Source organism: Carex rostrata, chromosome 15, assembly GCF_964058835.1.
Source record: "Carex rostrata chromosome 15, lpCarRost1.2, whole genome shotgun sequence".
NCBI lineage: Eukaryota > Viridiplantae > Streptophyta > Magnoliopsida > Poales > Cyperaceae > Carex > Carex rostrata.
Window position 1 is genome coordinate 1608625 of NC_135932.1, and position 18559 is coordinate 1627183.

At 37.3% G+C, this 18559-nt stretch overlaps 2 protein-coding genes across 2 annotated transcripts; both read right to left on the reverse strand.

Moving 5' to 3' along the window:
* Positions 1-7212: 7212 nt before the first annotated feature.
* On the reverse strand, positions 7213-7722 carry LOC144566600 (uncharacterized). Its single transcript, XM_078316649.1, has one exon. The coding sequence runs from the start codon at positions 7720-7722 to the stop codon at positions 7213-7215; it is 510 nt and encodes a 169-aa protein (XP_078172775.1).
* Positions 7723-15515: 7793 nt separating this feature from the next.
* Positions 15516-16575, reverse strand: LOC144566481 (protein PHOSPHATE-INDUCED 1-like). The gene has a single exon (XM_078316512.1). It carries the CDS (start codon positions 16517-16519, stop codon positions 15590-15592), a length of 930 nt encoding a protein of 309 aa, XP_078172638.1. The 5' UTR covers positions 16520-16575; the 3' UTR covers positions 15516-15589.
* Positions 16576-18559: the final 1984 nt, after the last annotated feature.

The following is an 18559-nucleotide window of genomic DNA, read 5'->3' on the forward strand; positions in this document are numbered from 1 at the left end:
TTTTTAAATCTGGAGGAATGATGGAGGCACAAAAAATGGAGGCATTTGAACCCTCCTCATATATATATATATATATATATATATAGAGTACGGCTAACGCGCTTCCTCTAGCATATGGGCCGAAATGCTTCCGGTGGAAATTTGAAATTTCAAAATCCAAAAAGTCGATCTGAACCGTTCATCTCCTTCTCCATATTAATATCTGCTTGGAGACCAAATTTTACATTTTTCTGAAATTTTTTACTATTTATTAAGCCACTTTGAAAATGGCTGATCCAACGGTGGCTTACCAAACAGTAAAAATCAGAAGCTACCGTTGGATCTGCTACCTGTAGTTAAGACTTGATGCTCAAATTTTAATATATGTTTTCAAGAACAATTAATCTACTTTTTCATATTTTATTTCTTCATTTAACAAAAAAAAAATAATCTATTTGATTAGGTGTGGGTATTGCATAAAGCAGAAACTGTCTTGATTGCTAAGGTTAGCTCTTTCTCTAATTTTAATTATTTTTATTAACTTCAAATTGTGAGGTAACAACATCAGCATTTGCAATAGTAAAAATTTATGTTAGTATTAGTGTTTTGCTAAGTAAATTAAGTGTTGTTCATGAATTATAAGCACTGGTAGAGACTGTTACCCATCTCTTTTATGTCATGGTATGCTGTTTTGTTTTTTTTCAAGGTCATTTCTGTAATTTTCCAGTATTCTGCACAATTCTGCATTATTCTGCAACATTCCAGGGACTTTTCTGTAAATTTCCAGTATTCTATACATCTCTGGGTGAATTCTGGTAAATAACAGGGTTTGTAGTGCAAAATTTTGGGTCTGACAGTATTCAAGGACTGAACTGTTACAGAAAATAAATTTGTTTTAGAAAATAGGTCCTGGATAGGGACCTTTTTTTTATCCTGGCAAGAAGCAATCAAGCCATAGACTTAATAAGTTACTTGAGTCGAGATTGCACATCGTTCCAACTCTTTTTACTATCTTATTTATTTTTAATCTGTTGACAAATTAGTTTTGCCCTGATTTCAACAGCAGTTTTATTGTTCTTTAGTGCACTAAAGTCAAAATATACCATTATGAATGAACTTAATTTGTAAAATACCATGAATATGGGATCTTACAAGGCAATGAATAGATATAGATGAACTTGATTTCATTCTTGTGAGCCTACTGCCATGAATAAGATAAGTAATAATGACAAGGGCCATATTGCATTTTTGCATATTTAAAACTTGACAAGACCTGGGCCTTTTGTTCTCTTTGAATTTTAACTTGAATTTATGTTCTCCTTTGATTTTTTTTTGTAAATAAAACACTTAACCGAAACTCTAAAAAAAGTGTTGGTCTTTAGATAGATGCTAAACATGGTTCCTGACCTCAATACCTATCCCATGACATGGTACCAGTCATACATAAATAATTAAATATAGAACTAAAGAAAAAGTCAAGATGCCTTTGCTGGTACAACATACCCCTCAAAAACAACAAAAGGAAATCAATATGGTAAACCTAGCTACATGACACCAAATATGGTAAATATTTTTTTTGTTATAATGTAATATTAGTCAGAGGTTAAAAAACTGAATAAAATCTTATACATTCTACATATCTAATGTAGTCCAAACTGAAGCCGCGGCTCTCAGAAAAAATAAGAACAAAAAATAATATATTTTTTTCTTTTGTAGGTCCTGCTTCCTCTATGTGAAATCAACAAGACAAGGTAAAATAGAGATGAGGTAAAGTGAGACCAAAGGCATCCCCAAATTATTTCATTTCTCATCTTTTATTTCTACTGTTTATATAATAAATCAAACAAAATTTATCATCATTATAGTCCCTTGCATCATATAATCAAAAGAAGTAGGCCAACACAAGGGAAAAGCACCCACTTGGTGCCAGTAAAATCAGAGCCAAAGACTGTTATTACTATATTTATAATTTATGTAATAATTTTGCTTGCAACTTATTTTCCCACAGGAAGAACAACAAAGGTGTGTAGTCTACTACGAATCGCTTGCAAAATGTTTTGTAATATCTTTTTATTTTTAAGTGGAGTAAAATGTCTTTTTATTAGTCGTCGTTTTTTTATTGTTATTTATTATTTAGATTTCTGATTTTTTTTATTTGTGTTTTTTATTTCATTTAAATATATATTTTTGTAATTTAGTGTGAATGTCAAATAAAAATATTTTTTTTATATTGTATTCAATCTTATTATGTCCCCGTTGCAACGCACGAGTACGATACTAGTATATATATATATATATATATAGGCTAATATGCTTTCGGTAGCATATGGGTCGAAATACACACGGTTCAAATTTGAAATTTCAAAATTCAAAAAGTCGTTCTAAACCGTTCATCTTGTTCTCCATATTAATATGTTTTTGGAGACCAAATTTTACATTTTTCTGAATTTTTTTACTATTTATTAAGTCATTTTTAAAATTGCTGATCCAACGGTGGTTTAACAAAACAGTAAAACCGTTGGATCAACGATTTTCAAAGTGGCTTAATAAATAGTAAAAAAATTCAGAAAAATGTAAAATTTGGTCTCTAAGTACATATTAATATGGAGAACAAGATGAACGGTTCAGATCGACTTTCTGGATTTTGAAATTTCAAATTTTGACCGTGTGTATTTCGGCCCATATGCTACCGAAAGCACATTAGCCTATCTCTCTCTCTCTCTCTCTCTCTCTCTCTATATATATATATATATATATATATATATATATATAGAGGTTGGCTAAGATCAAAGTGGTAGTTCCTGAGCTTTGGTGCTACCAATTCGTTTTTCAATTTTTAAAGTTCAAAACGTCAATCTGAACCATTCAAGTTAGTCTCTATACTAAAATGTGCTTAGAGATCAAATTTTACATTTTTATGAATTTTTTTACTATTTATTAAGCCACTTTGAAAATCGTTGATCCAACGGTGGCTTCTGATTTTACTGTTTTGTTAAGCCACCGTTGGATCAGCGATTTTCAAAGTAGATTAATAAATAGTAAAAAAATTCAGAAAAATATAAAATTTGGTCTCCAAGAACATTTTAATATAAAGATCAACTTGAACGGTTCGAATCAATGTTTTGAACTTTGAAAATTGAAAAACGAATTGGTAGCACCAAAGCTCAGGAACTACTACTTTGATCTTAGCCAACCTCTATATATATATATTGTTGGGGTCGTAGAATGTCAGTGTGGACCTCGGTATTTGGATTGGTAGATTGATTCTGCGGTCTGAATAAATATAAAATTATCCAGAAACAAGAGTGTTTTGATTTATTTTGTTTTCTATATGGTATAAATAAAAATTTTGGGAGTATGCATCGGATAAAAAGCAAATCTTGCTTAGATTTCCTTGCTTAAATTAAGTTATAGATGGATAAGATTGAAGTACAAGAGGAACAAACACATGGCAAAAAAGGGCCGGAAAAAGAAGAAGATAAAACTCAGATTTCTTTTTTTTTAGTGAAAAGCCCTTAGGCGTTGAATTTACCAGAAAACCCAAAACTTTGGGTAGTTACAAAATGAACTTAGAAAAAAGAAAAACAGTGAGAACTATTCTGGTACCGATCCCGTGCATCAATGTGGTTGAATGCATTTGCAAAAAGGGATGGTAATTTAAATTAATCTACCTAACCTACATCTAAAATTGCAGAAAATAAAGATAATTAGAGATCCTAATAAGTTTATAAATAATATAAGAAATCCTAAAAAAGGCCAAGCCCTTAATACCAGCAACTTGTTCTAGCCTCCTACCGCCATTTAGTTGCTAATTCGAAACCACTCTCCATCCAGATTTGAGGTTATAGTTATCCCCATTCTGTCACCTTGCCATGGGTTGCCATTGAATTCCGTTCCAGTCCTTCTTGCCATGTTTGCCAGTTTATGCGGTTCACTTAGCGCTCTCCTTGTGATATGCCGCAAAGAACATGCCTCTCCCCACTGCTGCAATATTAGTATGCACTGTGCGACTGTTTCAGAAGCCCTCCAAGATGGTAGGTCAGCCAGCTCATTGCATTGTATTGCCATAACCAATGTTTTGCAGTCAGAAAAGATATGCGTAGTTTCCCCCCTTTGTACCAGTCCCCGTGATTGACAGCTTTGCAACACATTCAGCCGTCCCTTTGCCTCCGCATAAAAAGGATCTTCAGCATACATAGAACCACATTGGACTTGTCTGACATTGCCCATGTGGTTGTAGTACACCGCACCCCAGCCACCTCGTTTGTTTGTGTCCCAAGAAGCGTCAAGCAAAATAATTTGCGTACCAGGTGAAGTGGCAGCAATATTTACTCGTGATGTACTTGCCATTTGGGGCAGTTCTGTAGTCCGTGAGATGTGTACGTCCATCAGTTGAGTCTGCTTGAGTATTCCTGTGGAGTTTCCTTCTTGTCGGAGAAGATTTCTCGATTCCGAGATTTCCAGATGCACCATAGAATATTGTAGAAGGCTGTGATCTGCTCCTCTTCAAGCGAACTTGTGACCTCAAGTATAGCTGTTGTGAAGTCAAGCGGTAGATCACTGACCCGTAACGCCATGTTTGATGCAAACCAAGTAGCCCTAGAAGAATTGCAAAAGAAAAACAAATGGGTTAGAAATTCATTTTTTGTGCCGCATTGTTGGCACATCGGACTTGTTTGCCTGATTCTCCGATGCAATTCGGATGTAGTGGCTAGCCCTCCGTGGATGGCCCTCCAGATAAAGGTCAACACTCGCGGAATAACTCCTTTCCAGCTCTATATTATTCCCTATGCTCTCGTCTGTGCAAGTAACAGGTACTTGCTACCTGTGTTGTTGTACAAGTAACAGGTATCCTGCTTTCGTACTATATCAACCTGTCTAGTATGACTGTCTGCTCCTTTGGCTTGATGGCCGAGTTTGCAATTACATGTAGTTGTTGTTCCCCCATGCATTCCCTTATTACTTCCTCCTTCTAGGAGTTAGTACAGTGATCAAACAGTCCAGCAACAGTTATGTCACGTCTCCTATTTGTGCCAATCCTCTCCACCTCCCATTCCTCATGCCACGGCTCATTTAGCGCTTTGATTCTCGTACCATCCCCAATGCTCCACAGAGTTAAGTCCTCAAAGAATGGTTTTAGGTCTTGGATCAATCTCCACAGAGGACTTGCATTGCTCCTGTTACTGACTCCCCACAATCCTTCCCTTGAACAGTACTTAGCTCATACCACTTTTACCTAAAGCCTATCCTGTTGCGATGCTAGTTGCCACACTATTTTTAACAATAAGGATTGGTTGAATAATTTTAAATCTCTTACCCCCAGACCTCCCTCTTCATATTCCGCACAAATTTTATGCCATACAATGAACGCCATATATCTGTCATTTCCTGTCTTTCCCCACAGGAACCTATGGATCATTGAATTGAGCTGATCCAAGGTTTGGTTTGGGAGTTTTGCAATGGTCATAAAGTAGACTGGTATTGAGATAAGCACTGATTTGATCAAAGCGAGCCGACCCGCAAAAGACAGCATATGTACTTTCCACCCTGCCAACATACTATTAAACTTCTCAATCAGCAAATTATGGGTCAAATCTATCTGCTGTTGTCCCTGGGTAACTAGCACCCCTAAGTACTTGTCTGTTTGGTCTGCTTTATGCGCTCCAATTTCCAATCTGAGTCTTTCCTTACACTCCTCACTACAGCCTTTACTAATCCATGTGGTGGACTTTTCTGGATTGATCTCAAGTCCTGAATTTTTTGAAAAAAACCCCCAAACACTCTTTGGAAAGCCCGAATCTCCTGCTCTGTTGCACATCCGGCTACCATCAAGTCATCCGCATACAAGATATGCGACAGAGGTGGGGTTGTTCTAGCTAATCGGATGCCCTTGATATTTCCAATTTGCATCTGGTGCTGCATTTGCTTTGTAAGAAATTCCATTGCCAAGATAAAAAGGTATGGAGACAAAGAGCAACCCTGTCTCAAGCCCCGTGTTGGTTTGATGAATCCGTCCCCTCCCCCATTTACCAGAATTGTTACCTGACCCGAGTTGAGGCATTCACTCACCATTTGGACCAGCTTTTGAGGCATCTTTACTGCTTTCATTGCCTTTAAAACAAACTCCCATCGCACCGTATCGAACGCTTTTCCAATATCAGCTTTTAGGAGAAAGGAGCACTCCTTGTACCCGCTTGATTGAAAAGAGTGTAAAATCTCTCACACAAGCAAGGTATTATCAGAGATATTACAGCCTTTTAAAAAGGCCGTTTGATTGTTAGAAATGATCCTTCCCATAAAAGGTTGCAATCTAGTTGCAATAATCTTCATCAGGAGCCTATAGGTGATATTACCTACAGTGATCGATTGGTAATCTTTCGGTCCCCTTGGCTCCTCTACCTTTGGAATAAGCACAATCTAGCTCGACATCCACTGTGCTAGTGGTTGAGCTGTGTTAAAGCTGTCTTGCATGATTTTTGTGATATCATGCTTGAAAATCTCCCAATGATTCTGAAGAAGGCGCGCTGTTATTCCATCCGGACCCGGAGCTTTATCCGGTCTCATTCGAAACATAATTTCCCTTATCTCTTCTTCTTGCGGTGGCCTTGTCAACGCTGCATGTGCTGATGCTTCAATTGTGGGATAACTTTGGTAAATTTCTAGGTTAAAGAACTCATCAATATTCGTGCTTTGGGTTACTTATGTTGGTGAATACAAGGCTTTGAAATAATTCACAAACACCCTTCTAATTCCTCTCTCATCTGTCACTATATCTCTGTTTTCAGTTCTGATCTGTGTTATCATATTGTGCGGCCTTCTTGTTGTTGCTATCGTGTGGTAAAACTTGGTGTTACGGTCCCCCTGCTAATGCCATTGCAATCAAGATTGTTGTTTCCAAACAGCCCCAAGTCTTCCTCCGCCTTGTCATATTCTGCCAATAACCATTCCTCTACTCTCGGATCCTGCTGCATCGGGTGTTGCAACTGATGGGCATAGAGTTGATTTTGGATGTCATTTAACCTATTTTGAGGTGACAATCGCTCCTTTGCCTAGACCTGCATGCTTCTTTTCACATTTCCCATTCGCACATTCCACTCTTGCCCTTTAGAGTCTCGCCAAGTGTCTTCCAATGCTGCCGCAAAATCCTCTGTGGCGAGTCACCAGTTCTCAATTTTAAAGTTTCGAGGTGTTTGTTGCCTTTTTTGCGTTCTAAGGAGTATTGCGGCATGGTCACTATGCACGCGGCATATGATTTACATGAGCATCTCTGAACTGTTGAGACCAAGCAGCCGTGGCTACTGCTCGATCTAATCTTTCAAAGATTGCATTTGAAGCACTTTGGCGGTTCGTCCAGGTATACGCCGGACCCTTCAAACCCAAGTCTAACAGCCCCATGTCAAACAAGAAATCACGAAAATCTCTGTTATTCTTGTTTAGGTTTGGATTCCCTCCCACCTTCTCACTTTCACCAATGATTGCATTGAAATCACCGATGACACACACTTTCTCATTTGTTCTCACAATCTCTTTGATACTGTTCCAAATTGTTGCATTCAAGGTATGAGCCGAGTCACCGTATATGCATACGAAGACCCAGCTTGTGTTGTATGGTTCTTGAACCTGTGCTTGGATGTAAAATCTAGTTTTTGTTAGTATCTTGAGATTTACCTGTTGGTCCCACAACAACCATAGGCCGCCCGACCTCCCCCTCGAAGGTACAAAAGAGTGGTTTTGGAGCGGCATATGTTGTAAAAACTTATTGGATTTTTGGCAGGAGCACTTTGTTTTGGCTATGAAGGCTATATTAGCCCTCGTAGATCGGAGGATCCGATTTAGGAACTCTCTTTTCCGTGGCCCTCCGAGCCCACGGCAGTTCCAACTGACGATATTCATTGATGCGGTGGAGACGAGTCCCTACTCGCCTCCACAGTTCTCTTCTTTCTTGCATGGGAGTAGTGAGTTTCTACACTTGGGTCATGCGTGTGTTGTGGGTAAGAAATATCCAGGGACAAATCTAACCCATCAACTGTTTGGTGTTCATCATGGGTATTGGTTCTCTTGAACCCGATTTGGGCGGTTGGTGGAAGCCCCAAAATTGAATTTTGGTTTATGTTTTGGTTTGAGTGTGGTTGTCTTGACCTGCTGTTGGATAGGTTTCTATTTTGTGAGGACTGACTTGAGGTGGCTTGGTCCATAGCATGGGCCCCAAAGCAATAAATAGAAGGGCCCAGTGATTGTGTGTGGGTTTCGCTAGGCTGGTGGTTTGTAGGTTCATAGGAATTGGCATATCTATCATCTTCTCTTTGGGCCTCTATATTGGGGGTTTGGTTTTGAGGTTGGTGTTGGCTGCTATCGGACTGGGCTGAACTATCACCATGGTTAGGTTGGTTTAGGTCTGGTAAAATAGTTGGGTCATTGATCCATGCTCCTATCCGTGGTTTGATTAGTTTTCTCATATCGGGTCTGTCTCGGTATCGCGGGTCTACCCGTAATCTTTCCATTCTTTGTTTATCTGGACAGGTAGTGTATTCATGGCCGATCATGGCACAAAAACGACATATTCTGGGCAAGGGCTCATATGACAAATAAATTGTGAGTACCCCCAGTTCTGGATGTTCTACCTCCAATTTATCACGTAGGGTCTCATCCACAGGTACTAAAATTTTTACTTTATAAAATTTCATATTTCCCAAGAGAACTGTTGTTACCTCAGATAGGGGAGGTCCAATCTTTTTTTCAACCAGCGATAGAATGCCTTCTTCTGAAATGGTTTCCGGCGGTATGTTGTGAAATTGAACCCATGTTTCTGCCTTTGGCACTGATTGATTGGTCAAATCACTAGGGCCATCTACCCTTCGTAGGATTACTGCATCTGAGTGGTACAGCCAAATGCCTCTTTGCATGACACGATGCATCTCAGTCGCCGTCTGTGTGCCCTAGGCTTTTCGCATGGTGGGGATGAAGTTGTTTTCCAGCGCTATTCTATCTGAGACTACACGCACCAAGACCATCAGTTGCCAGTCTCTATTGTTTAGTGCATCTTGGGTCAGTTTTAGGGGTTGGGGTCCCTCATGTTCAGAGCTCAAGGTCGCAAATTTGGCGATGAACTCATCATCACTTGTGAAGTTATCATTTGCCATCAGTGCTTTAGTAATTTTGAGTTCAGGTGTGTGAGTTTTGGAGGAGAGAGATTTTATTGGAGTAGTCTTCTGTTGGTTTATAAGTGGGCTATGGGGTTTGTGGGCTATGGGGTTTGTGGTTGTTGGGGTTATTAATGGGCCCTGTGACAAAGGTTTGTTTTGTTTCTATTTTGGGCTTGGAGAATTTATGGCCTTCAGCCTCCTTCATGAAAGGTGTCCCTTTGTGGTTTCTATGGGTTGGTGGTGTGGTCCTTTGTGTTTGCATGTTTGGGGTCATGTCACTACAGGGGACTGCCACTTGTTGTGATATTGTAATTTGACCAATGTTTATGGTCACTGACATGTGGGAGATGATTAGAAACTCGCCAACGGTAACAAAATATTTTTCTTCTGTTTTTGAGGAAATTTGCCACTTGCCATCCTGAGATGGTTCCTGGGTCTCTGTGCTTGGTTGTATTATAGTGACATCTCCCACCTTTATCCCTTCCTTTTGACTGTCCACCTCTGATTTCTTTCCTTCTTCGAGTAAGATCACTTTATGGTCTGTTTTGTCACCTAGGCTCCAAAAATGGTTACTCGACTTGCAACCTTTTTGTTGTGGTTCTGTTCTACGTTCCCCCATATCCTCTTGTTTCATTTTTGTAGATGGGTCTGGTGCACGGCTGTACTGGTGGATCGGGTTGTCAATGGTGGGGATAATCTCATGTTCCGATTTTGGTGGGGATGGCTGAGATTGCCCATTAAAATATCTCATGAGGTAGTCATGTGCGGCCAGTAAGGAACCCCGAGTTTGCTTGTCCTGACCCTCTAGATCATTACTATGGGCTGTATCCTATTCCTCATCCTCTCCCGGAGGTGTGTATCAGGCCTCCGAAGGGATCCATCCTATGTTGTGCCATCCCATAATATAGAAAAAACACTCCCGCCATTTATCCCCAAAAGGCAGAATAGAAGAGAACGGTATTCTTTTGGGGTCAATACATTCAATCCATATATGAATGGTTGATCTATCATCCCCACTCTCATTGACTTCATCAATATGTTATAATTCCCCAAAGTGTGATGTGGCTTGTTTTATAAAATCAGGGTGCCAGAATTTGGATGGAAAATGTGTAATTTTAACGCGTACCCGATATAACTTGGGCTGGGTGTGAGTAATTGCATCTTCGTTCCAGAAATCAAAATCCCAATTCTTCATGAAACCCCAGGCTTCAATTTCATTCATGACTCTTGCTCTATCGAAATTTGATGGCAATTGGATTCTGTATGCATTTTTGGAGATTTTCCAGAAGGGGAATTGAGAGAGGGAGCCGCCATACCTCTGCACGATGTGTTGTATTACTTCCAGAATTGTACAGTAGGTGTAGCTGGTTCTTCCACCTGGTCCAGCCAGGATGGATCTCTCTAGTCCTGTAACATCCCGAAAATTTGAGTTATTATTTTGCTAAGAAGATTTTTCTATAATATAATAAAGATATTATGGTGTAAATACAATTTAAAATTTGAATATATATAATTTCATTTGACCATCTTATTATTTTATTTAAAAATTTAATTTGATTACCTAAAATATTGTTTCGTTATTTTATTTTATTTTTTTTAATCTTATTACAGGTTTGTGTTTGAGAAAATACAGCGCTTAGCAGTTATTCTTATCGATTAATATTAATTAATTCACACTTTCGCTGATTACACTTATATACTCCTTAATTCTCTGATAACCGTTCCAACATTAAGTCATGTCTACAAAACTTCTTTTCAAAGGAGAAAGGATGTTACATTTGCAATTAGATATTTATTAACTGGTACCATTTCGCTGCAATTAGATATGCATTAAGATCATAACCGCTCCTTTTTAATAAATTCCCTGCCGTAACCCCTTTGTTTTATTCCAAACCAAATATCTACTTAAATCATTTTATTTCTCTGCCACGCCTCTCTCTTTCTCTCACCCTAAAAGAAAAAGAAAGGAAAAATAGAAAGAAATAGAGGGAACTTATCATGACAATTATTTTGATATTCGATTTCAATATCCGATTCGAATTCTGACTACGCCGCCATGATTCTAATATGTCGTTGCGATTCGATTTGGAATTCTTAATATCTCGTTATTAGGTAACCGGACTTCTCTATAATTGTGTTTTCATTTTGTATGGTTGATTTGAATATTGGAATTGCATATTGAATTATGATGGCATATTTAACGGGATAGCGGGTCTGAGGTTGGAATTTGATATGTGATTGTAGCCTCTCATTGTTGGATGGATTTCCCAGTGGGTTGGCGACCTTCCAATGTTGGATGGATTTCCCATTGGATTGGCGGATTAAAAGAATTGTGTTATAAGAATGTGGGAATCGCCTGTGACAGGGATTACACGTGTGTGAATATGATGTGACTTGTTTTATGGATAACCTAGATCGACGTGCTATTGCTGGTTAAATATGCGTGCATAATTTGATATGTATTTGTGTGGATTAATCCGGTCTAATTGAATAGTTGTTAAATTAAGCCAATTGTAGAGAAGCGCGTCGTTAAATAACCGGTTACTGAGCTTTGTAGCTAACTCCGTTTTGCTATTTTGTTTTCCTTTTTGTTGGCGACGTAGGTTGACGGGCTAAGGAAAGGTGTGAAGATGCCTATATAATCACGCTCCGGATGGTAAAAATCTGGGGTGTGACAAGTCCTGCCTGCAGCTCATTAGAGATGCTATTTGGGGTTAAGTAGACACAGGTTTGTGTGGCCTGTTGAGTAAAGAAGGGGAAATTGCGAATTATATTTGGTTGTTGGTTGTTGTTTGAGAAGGGAGCAATAGGTAGTAGTTGCCACAGGAAGGAATTGGTACAATTTAAGGTATAATTTGGTAATTTTCAGAGTTGAATTTAATGTAGAGATATAGTGGTAGTTGGAAAAATAATGGTTACAGGAGAGGTGGGTAATCAATGTGTTGTAGATAAGGGAGAAAAACAGGAGGCCCGAGTAGAGGAAGAGTAGAGAAAATTTGCAGAAGAGTAGAGAAAATTTGCAGAAGACGAGATTTCGTAAGATGAAGGTAGCTCAGAAGCACCGCTTCATTTTCAGAATCGCCTCCGTCGCTTCTTGTTAGGTCACTTCATATCGTAAGAAAGATTTGGTATTGGAAAGTTCGTTTGACTCATCTTAAGCAACATGACTAGTAAATTTACCAAATTATAATTTGGTAATTTGCCGTAAATTTAATTCAACTCCGAAAATTACCAAATTATACCTTAAATTGTACCAATTCCTTCATGTGGCAACATTAAATTATGGCATTAAATCTTCATAAATCTTACATTGAAATCTTCATATTGTAATTACCAATTCTTTCTTCAATTATAAATTTATGGCATTCTTTAAAACTCCATGTTAAGCAACATGACCAGTAAACACACGTGCTTCAACATGAATTGGACCAACTTTTTTATTCAGAAAAAGAAATTAAAATTACGCATTTCACAACTTCTGCATAATGTTGATAGTTTCTCAATACATTCATCGAAGTCCCAGGTTAAAATACCAAGGAAAAAGAAGGTACATCACTCTGGGTTCGAAAGACATTATATCAATATTGACATTACTAATATTAAAAGGGTATTAATGCCACAAATTCTTAGTGTCATAAAATGTCATAAACTTACTTTTATTTATATTTTATATTTTAAATGTCAAATCAAATCTTTTGAGCTTCTTAATTTTCATGACATATATATGCATAAATTACATTTATGATATCTAGGATTTATATTATATTAGATCAAGTAAAAAAATGCATTAAAATTAGGAAGCGTCTAATTGTCCACAATTTGTCCACAGCTTTGACTTGCACGAATACTGTAAAATTACTTCTATATGCTGTATAATTATACAATATATCACATAAAATATATCAGTTAATCACAAAACATTCAGCAACTATTTGAAGTGGTCTCATGATAGTTAGAAAAATATTGCAGCTTGCACAACAGGACAAAATAAATGTATTTTCAAACTGTACTTTCGGAAATTACAGCTATAGGAAGTTATTGGCAGTTAGAGTTAGTTATTAGCGGTTATTGGCAATTAGAGTTAATTATTAGCGTCTGCACTGGCAGTTAGAGTTATTGGCAGTTAGAGTTAGTTATTAGCGGTTATTGGCAGTTAGAGTTAGTTATTAGCGGTTATTGGTAGTTAGAGATCTACCCTTTAAATCTCAATGGTCAAGCATTCAAAAGAAAAGAATGAAGAATGAAGCATTTAAACCTAACGATCAACTAAATAAAAAAGAAATATATTGCGATCTAACCTTTAAACCTCAACAAATAAAGCGTATAAACCTGATGTACAAAGCATATAAACTTCAATGATATCATGATCATTAAACAACAACTCATTAAAATTACTCAAAAGTTATAACTGGAGACAGCAAAGACAACAAAGGTGGAAGAGGGGTTTCCAGTGACATGCATAGTCTTCATATGAAAGAAATCTTCTCCTTTCTTCGACAAAGACGCGCATCCATATCTCAGTATTTGTGTGAGTCATTTTCATTGAGTCTACCATGCCACATCTATCTTAGAAATAAATACAAGTAATTAGCTTTATTACAAATGAAATATGAACAGATTAAGCTGATTTCGTTCTAAAATGACACATTAATTTCAAAATTAAAGATGATACATACACATACAATTTTTCAGGAAAAGAAGCATCACTCAAAGAAAATTTTTCCCGGAAAGACATGTTGGACCAATAGAACAAAATTGAAAATGGCGTATAGAAATATATTAATCAAGCAAAGGAGAAAGTTTACCAGGATCACATTCTCAGTAGAATTCTTCTACATCTGCACAAACAAAACAAAACTAAAATTAATAAATTCAGCAAAAAAAAGAAGAGGTAAATTATACTAGTGGTAAGTGCTCGAATAATTCCAGCTCATTGTCCTTTGAAATCTCGAAATACCTCTTCGACTGTGCGAATGACGCTAGGTATGCACCCAAAAATGGATTTCGATCTCCAGAAGCTTCCAAGAGTGAACACGGCAAGTCGGCAACTCGCATAGACTGTGGCTGGGTTGTTATCGACTTGCGTGAGTGGATCCAAATGCGCAGTCTCCCAGCTCTAGTTGGATCAAGAGAGAAGAGTAGACAGATGAGTAGTAGAAAGACAGTACCAAAACTGTTCTTCTTCGGTGATGTTAATCGCAGATCTCTTCACCACTCACTACCTTCGACCTCCCAACTCTCTTTCGTACTCTCGATTGATCTATTGATCAATCTCTGCTCCTATTAGATTGAAAGTGGAGAATAGATGAATTTTGAGTGAAAGAGGAAACTTCCAAGTGAAGAATAGATGATTCTGCTCCGATTAGTGAAAGAGAAAACTTCTAAGCTTAGAAGAGGGATTCCAATCAGAATAAAAGGGAAAAGTGACGGGAATAATTTGGCTCAGTGGATAAGGCAGTTATCGCTGAGTGGATAAATTTAGTTGAACTAGTTGGGGGCTGAACAAGGGACAAGGGTTTAGGGATGAAACATTATTTTATTTCGTATTCAAAGAACCGCTCACTGTTATTTAGCGATACAAAATTGGAGATATATCGGTTAAATTGGTTTCTAAAATTAGAAATATATTAGTTGAATTAGTTGAAGAATTGAATGGGGTATGATGGTTTGGGTAGAAGAACATTATCTTTAAAAAAAAGGAGAATGGTTTTTTTTTTTCTTCTTCTCAATAATGGAGTGAAACGAATAGTAATTCTTATTTCAGCAATAAATTAACATCAATTGATACAATTTGTCCTAATTAATATGATATGCATGAATTGTGATTCATACAATTCTCTCCTCTCTGGTGCATGAACTAGATAGCATCGGAGGCATAGAGAAAATAATATGATAAGCCTTTTGATAAGTTTGATACTATATCCCAAATAATATGATGCATGCATGAACTAGTTCGCTGTGCACCTTGAGATTCGGTTTCTCTAGGTCTCGAAATAATATTTTGCTTGTAACATTAGAAACAAAGCAAGAATAATGAAGTCTTTTTCGAAATTCTTGGTGGAGAAAAAATAAAATAAAAAATAATGAAGTCATAAATCAGACGACACGTATCCGTTTCCTTTCTGAAATCTAATCATGTCGCCATGCCAAGTGTAAGGTCACAAAAACTGTAATATTAATTAAAGTTGTTTTGCCCGTAAACTGTTTGTCGAAATGCTTCTTGTAGAAATATACATTGACTATTTAATTTAAGTTGATGGGATAAGGTAATTAATAGCATTGAATGCCACATTATTTAGTCAAAAATAGGAAAGTGAATTTAATTAACACATACCATAGTTATTACATGTTGTTCTATTAACTTTAACTTGACAACTTACTGCTACTAAATCAAATAAATAAATTATTATCACTCTGCTAAAACCATATTTACATCTTTCTACACCTAAACCTCCATTAGTTGTTCCTTAACCCAGAGTAGAGCAAGTGGAAGTTGATGGGTCAAAGAGACCCGGAAGCAGGTACTTTTTGCCATTGGCCCCGTTCGCATTGTAGCTGCACCCATCCGTGGGGTCCACCTGCAGTTGGCCGGCGTATCCTGGATAAGCTCCCTTTCCGTAAACACCGGTACACGCTGTTGCTGCCTCTAAGGGAACGTCCTTCGATCCTTGAAAGTATCCATCCCCAAACGGGTTGGTAACCACACCCGCTATCATGCTTGCAATGTTAATCACCATGCCATCAATGCCGGCATCACCGTTAGGAGCCACAAGAGGCGGGTTTTGTGGGCCATACATGGGCTGGTGAAAGGGCCATGCACATTTTCCGGGGCACTGAGTCGCCGAGTTGCCTACCCAGATGTAAGTCGATTTGGTGCTCTGGTTGGAGGCATGAAAGCCACAACGGTTAGTGCAAAAACCTTCAACCCCCACAACATCAGCTGTCAGAACTAGTGTGACACCGCCTTTTTGTAGACCGGCGTTTGCTGCAAGCTGTGAAATCTGTGACATGGTGAGGTATTTGCCCATGGAGTATGAGTCGTCCGACACTTGGTTGCCTAAGGTAACTTGAGTTTGTTGGCCTGTAACTTTGGAAAGGTACAACTGCTCTATGGTGCTCCACCACTGACCGACTGAAGGGGTAGGTGCTTGAGAAGTGGAGGTGAGGGAGAGGAGGAAATCGGTCACGATAGATTTTTGGGTTGCGGTGAATTGGCCATACCAGACAATCGAAACCGGGATATTTCCTTGGAGAACTTCACCATTGTGATATATGAGCATATCAGTATCTGGCATCCAAAGTTCTAATATTCTTGGCCTAGCACAAACTGAGACAGTTGCTAAGGTACAAAGAACTAGTATTTGGATAAGGTTTTTGGTCAGGGAAAAGGAAGCCATTTTTCTTCAGAAAATAATTATAGAGGATGTAAGTAAGTGCAGGTTGAATTTTCTGATGTGATGATATGAAATGGTGTGGGCATGCACTTATATATAGTAGAAGAGTTTTGAGTATGATGACAAAATTGTCAACTTAAACCAAATTAAAAATTAAGGAAGGAGGCTTCCTTGAGGTTTCATATGTGTCTAGTAATAGTAGGAGGAGACTTAATTAGCTAGAATGATAGCTAGGTCGGCTATAAAATGTTAGTCAAATCATTTTGCACGGTTGGCAATTGATCAACAGCTAGAATTCAAATAGATTAAAGGAGAGCGCAGTTGAAGGAGATATGAGGTGGGGCGGTAGCGTTGGTAAGGAGCAGAGATGATTCCTGTGCAGACACCTAATGCAAAAGGATGAGCATGCTTAATTGCTTCATTAATCCTCTTCTTTTTTAGTACTTGTTAATTTGTAATTGTCGACTAAATAGAGAGCATTGTGATATTTGATGTTCTCTAGCTCTCTGATGCTCTGTTTGATTATTATGGTTTTTTAACGTGTGCTTAATTAAGAGACTGGACAGAGATTAATTGATAATGCAAATTCTGTTAAAATATATTTTTCTTGACATAAAGTTATGTAACATTTTGTCAGGAGATAAACTATAAAGTTAAGCGCCACACATGCAAAGAAGCATTTGAATGTATAATGATAAACTATAAACATTTGTCTCGACATAAGAAGCACTTCTTCCATAGCAGGGGAACTATGGGCCAATAGAAAGATGCGAGGTTGCAAATTGTATGTCCGTCAGTTTATAAGAATAGTGGCCGATCAAATGGTTTCTTAGATAAGAAATAATAGCATTAATTGCAACTTCTAATGAGTTCTAATCAACTTAAAACACGTAGTTAGGTCTTAGGATACAAATAGTGTGAGAGCATCTTAATTATTAGTATCATTTCAACTTATTTATAATAATACATAAAGAGTTAAAGCTTTCTAATTTTTTAGACATATACCGTATCATTTTCTTTTCTTTTCTTCTAATCCGTATGATTTATTTCTTTCTTCTTATTTATCTTAATAGTATGAATCATACATCATTATTATATTTTTCTCATTTAAAAGAAATATGCGCTTTATATACTCAAGATACAATATAGATTTAAGGAATCTAACTCTTACATTCATCAGCATGGAATTACCGTACAATTAATTGTATTGTTTATTTATTTATCATTATACTTTCTCTCGGATTTCTAAAAAAAATCTGTGCACAACATTTGTTGAAAAAAAAATGATTTTACAACATGATCTCCTTCTATAAATTTAGCTTATTAATTATAAAAAAATTTAGGATAATGTCCGGCCGGACAATAAACTAGTTGCATACAGTATAGTTCACATAAAAAATTTCCATGATAAAAAAAAAAAAGGTGATCATAATTCCGTTTGTGGTATATATAGTCAATGGTTTGAGCGTCTTCCGAGATTACATTATTGAATGAGCCAGCTATTAGCAAGTGTTGACCTTAAATTGCCACTTCAAATTACAAAAGATCAATTCACTAAAATAATTTTAATAAATTGACAGCTTGACTTTGGGTCTTGAACCTGATACTGGATGTTAACTGGCAATGGCATAGATCATTATATATTGTATCCTTCCAAGAATTGCACAGATACTGTTGAAACTCTCTTACTGGTTCCAGCCTGGTCTAGACTGCTATCTAATAACGATGATCAGATCTGAGTAGAAATAGATATATTTGGTCAAATTACTGTCTGATCTCAAATGACCATTCCAGCTATGCTCAAGACCGTAATTTGACTAAATATACTTGTGCATTCCACTTCGGACCGAATTAGCCCCAACAAATTGGGACAGTTCGGATCTAAACTCAAAAATTGAGTTACTTAGGATTCGGACTCCTATTAGAGTGGAGGGCAGCCCCTATTAATTTGTAATTTTGTCTAATAAGTTTCATATATAATTTTTGCATGCATAAATTTTTTACGGTCATTCTTATAAATAAAATTATACTACAGTACATTAT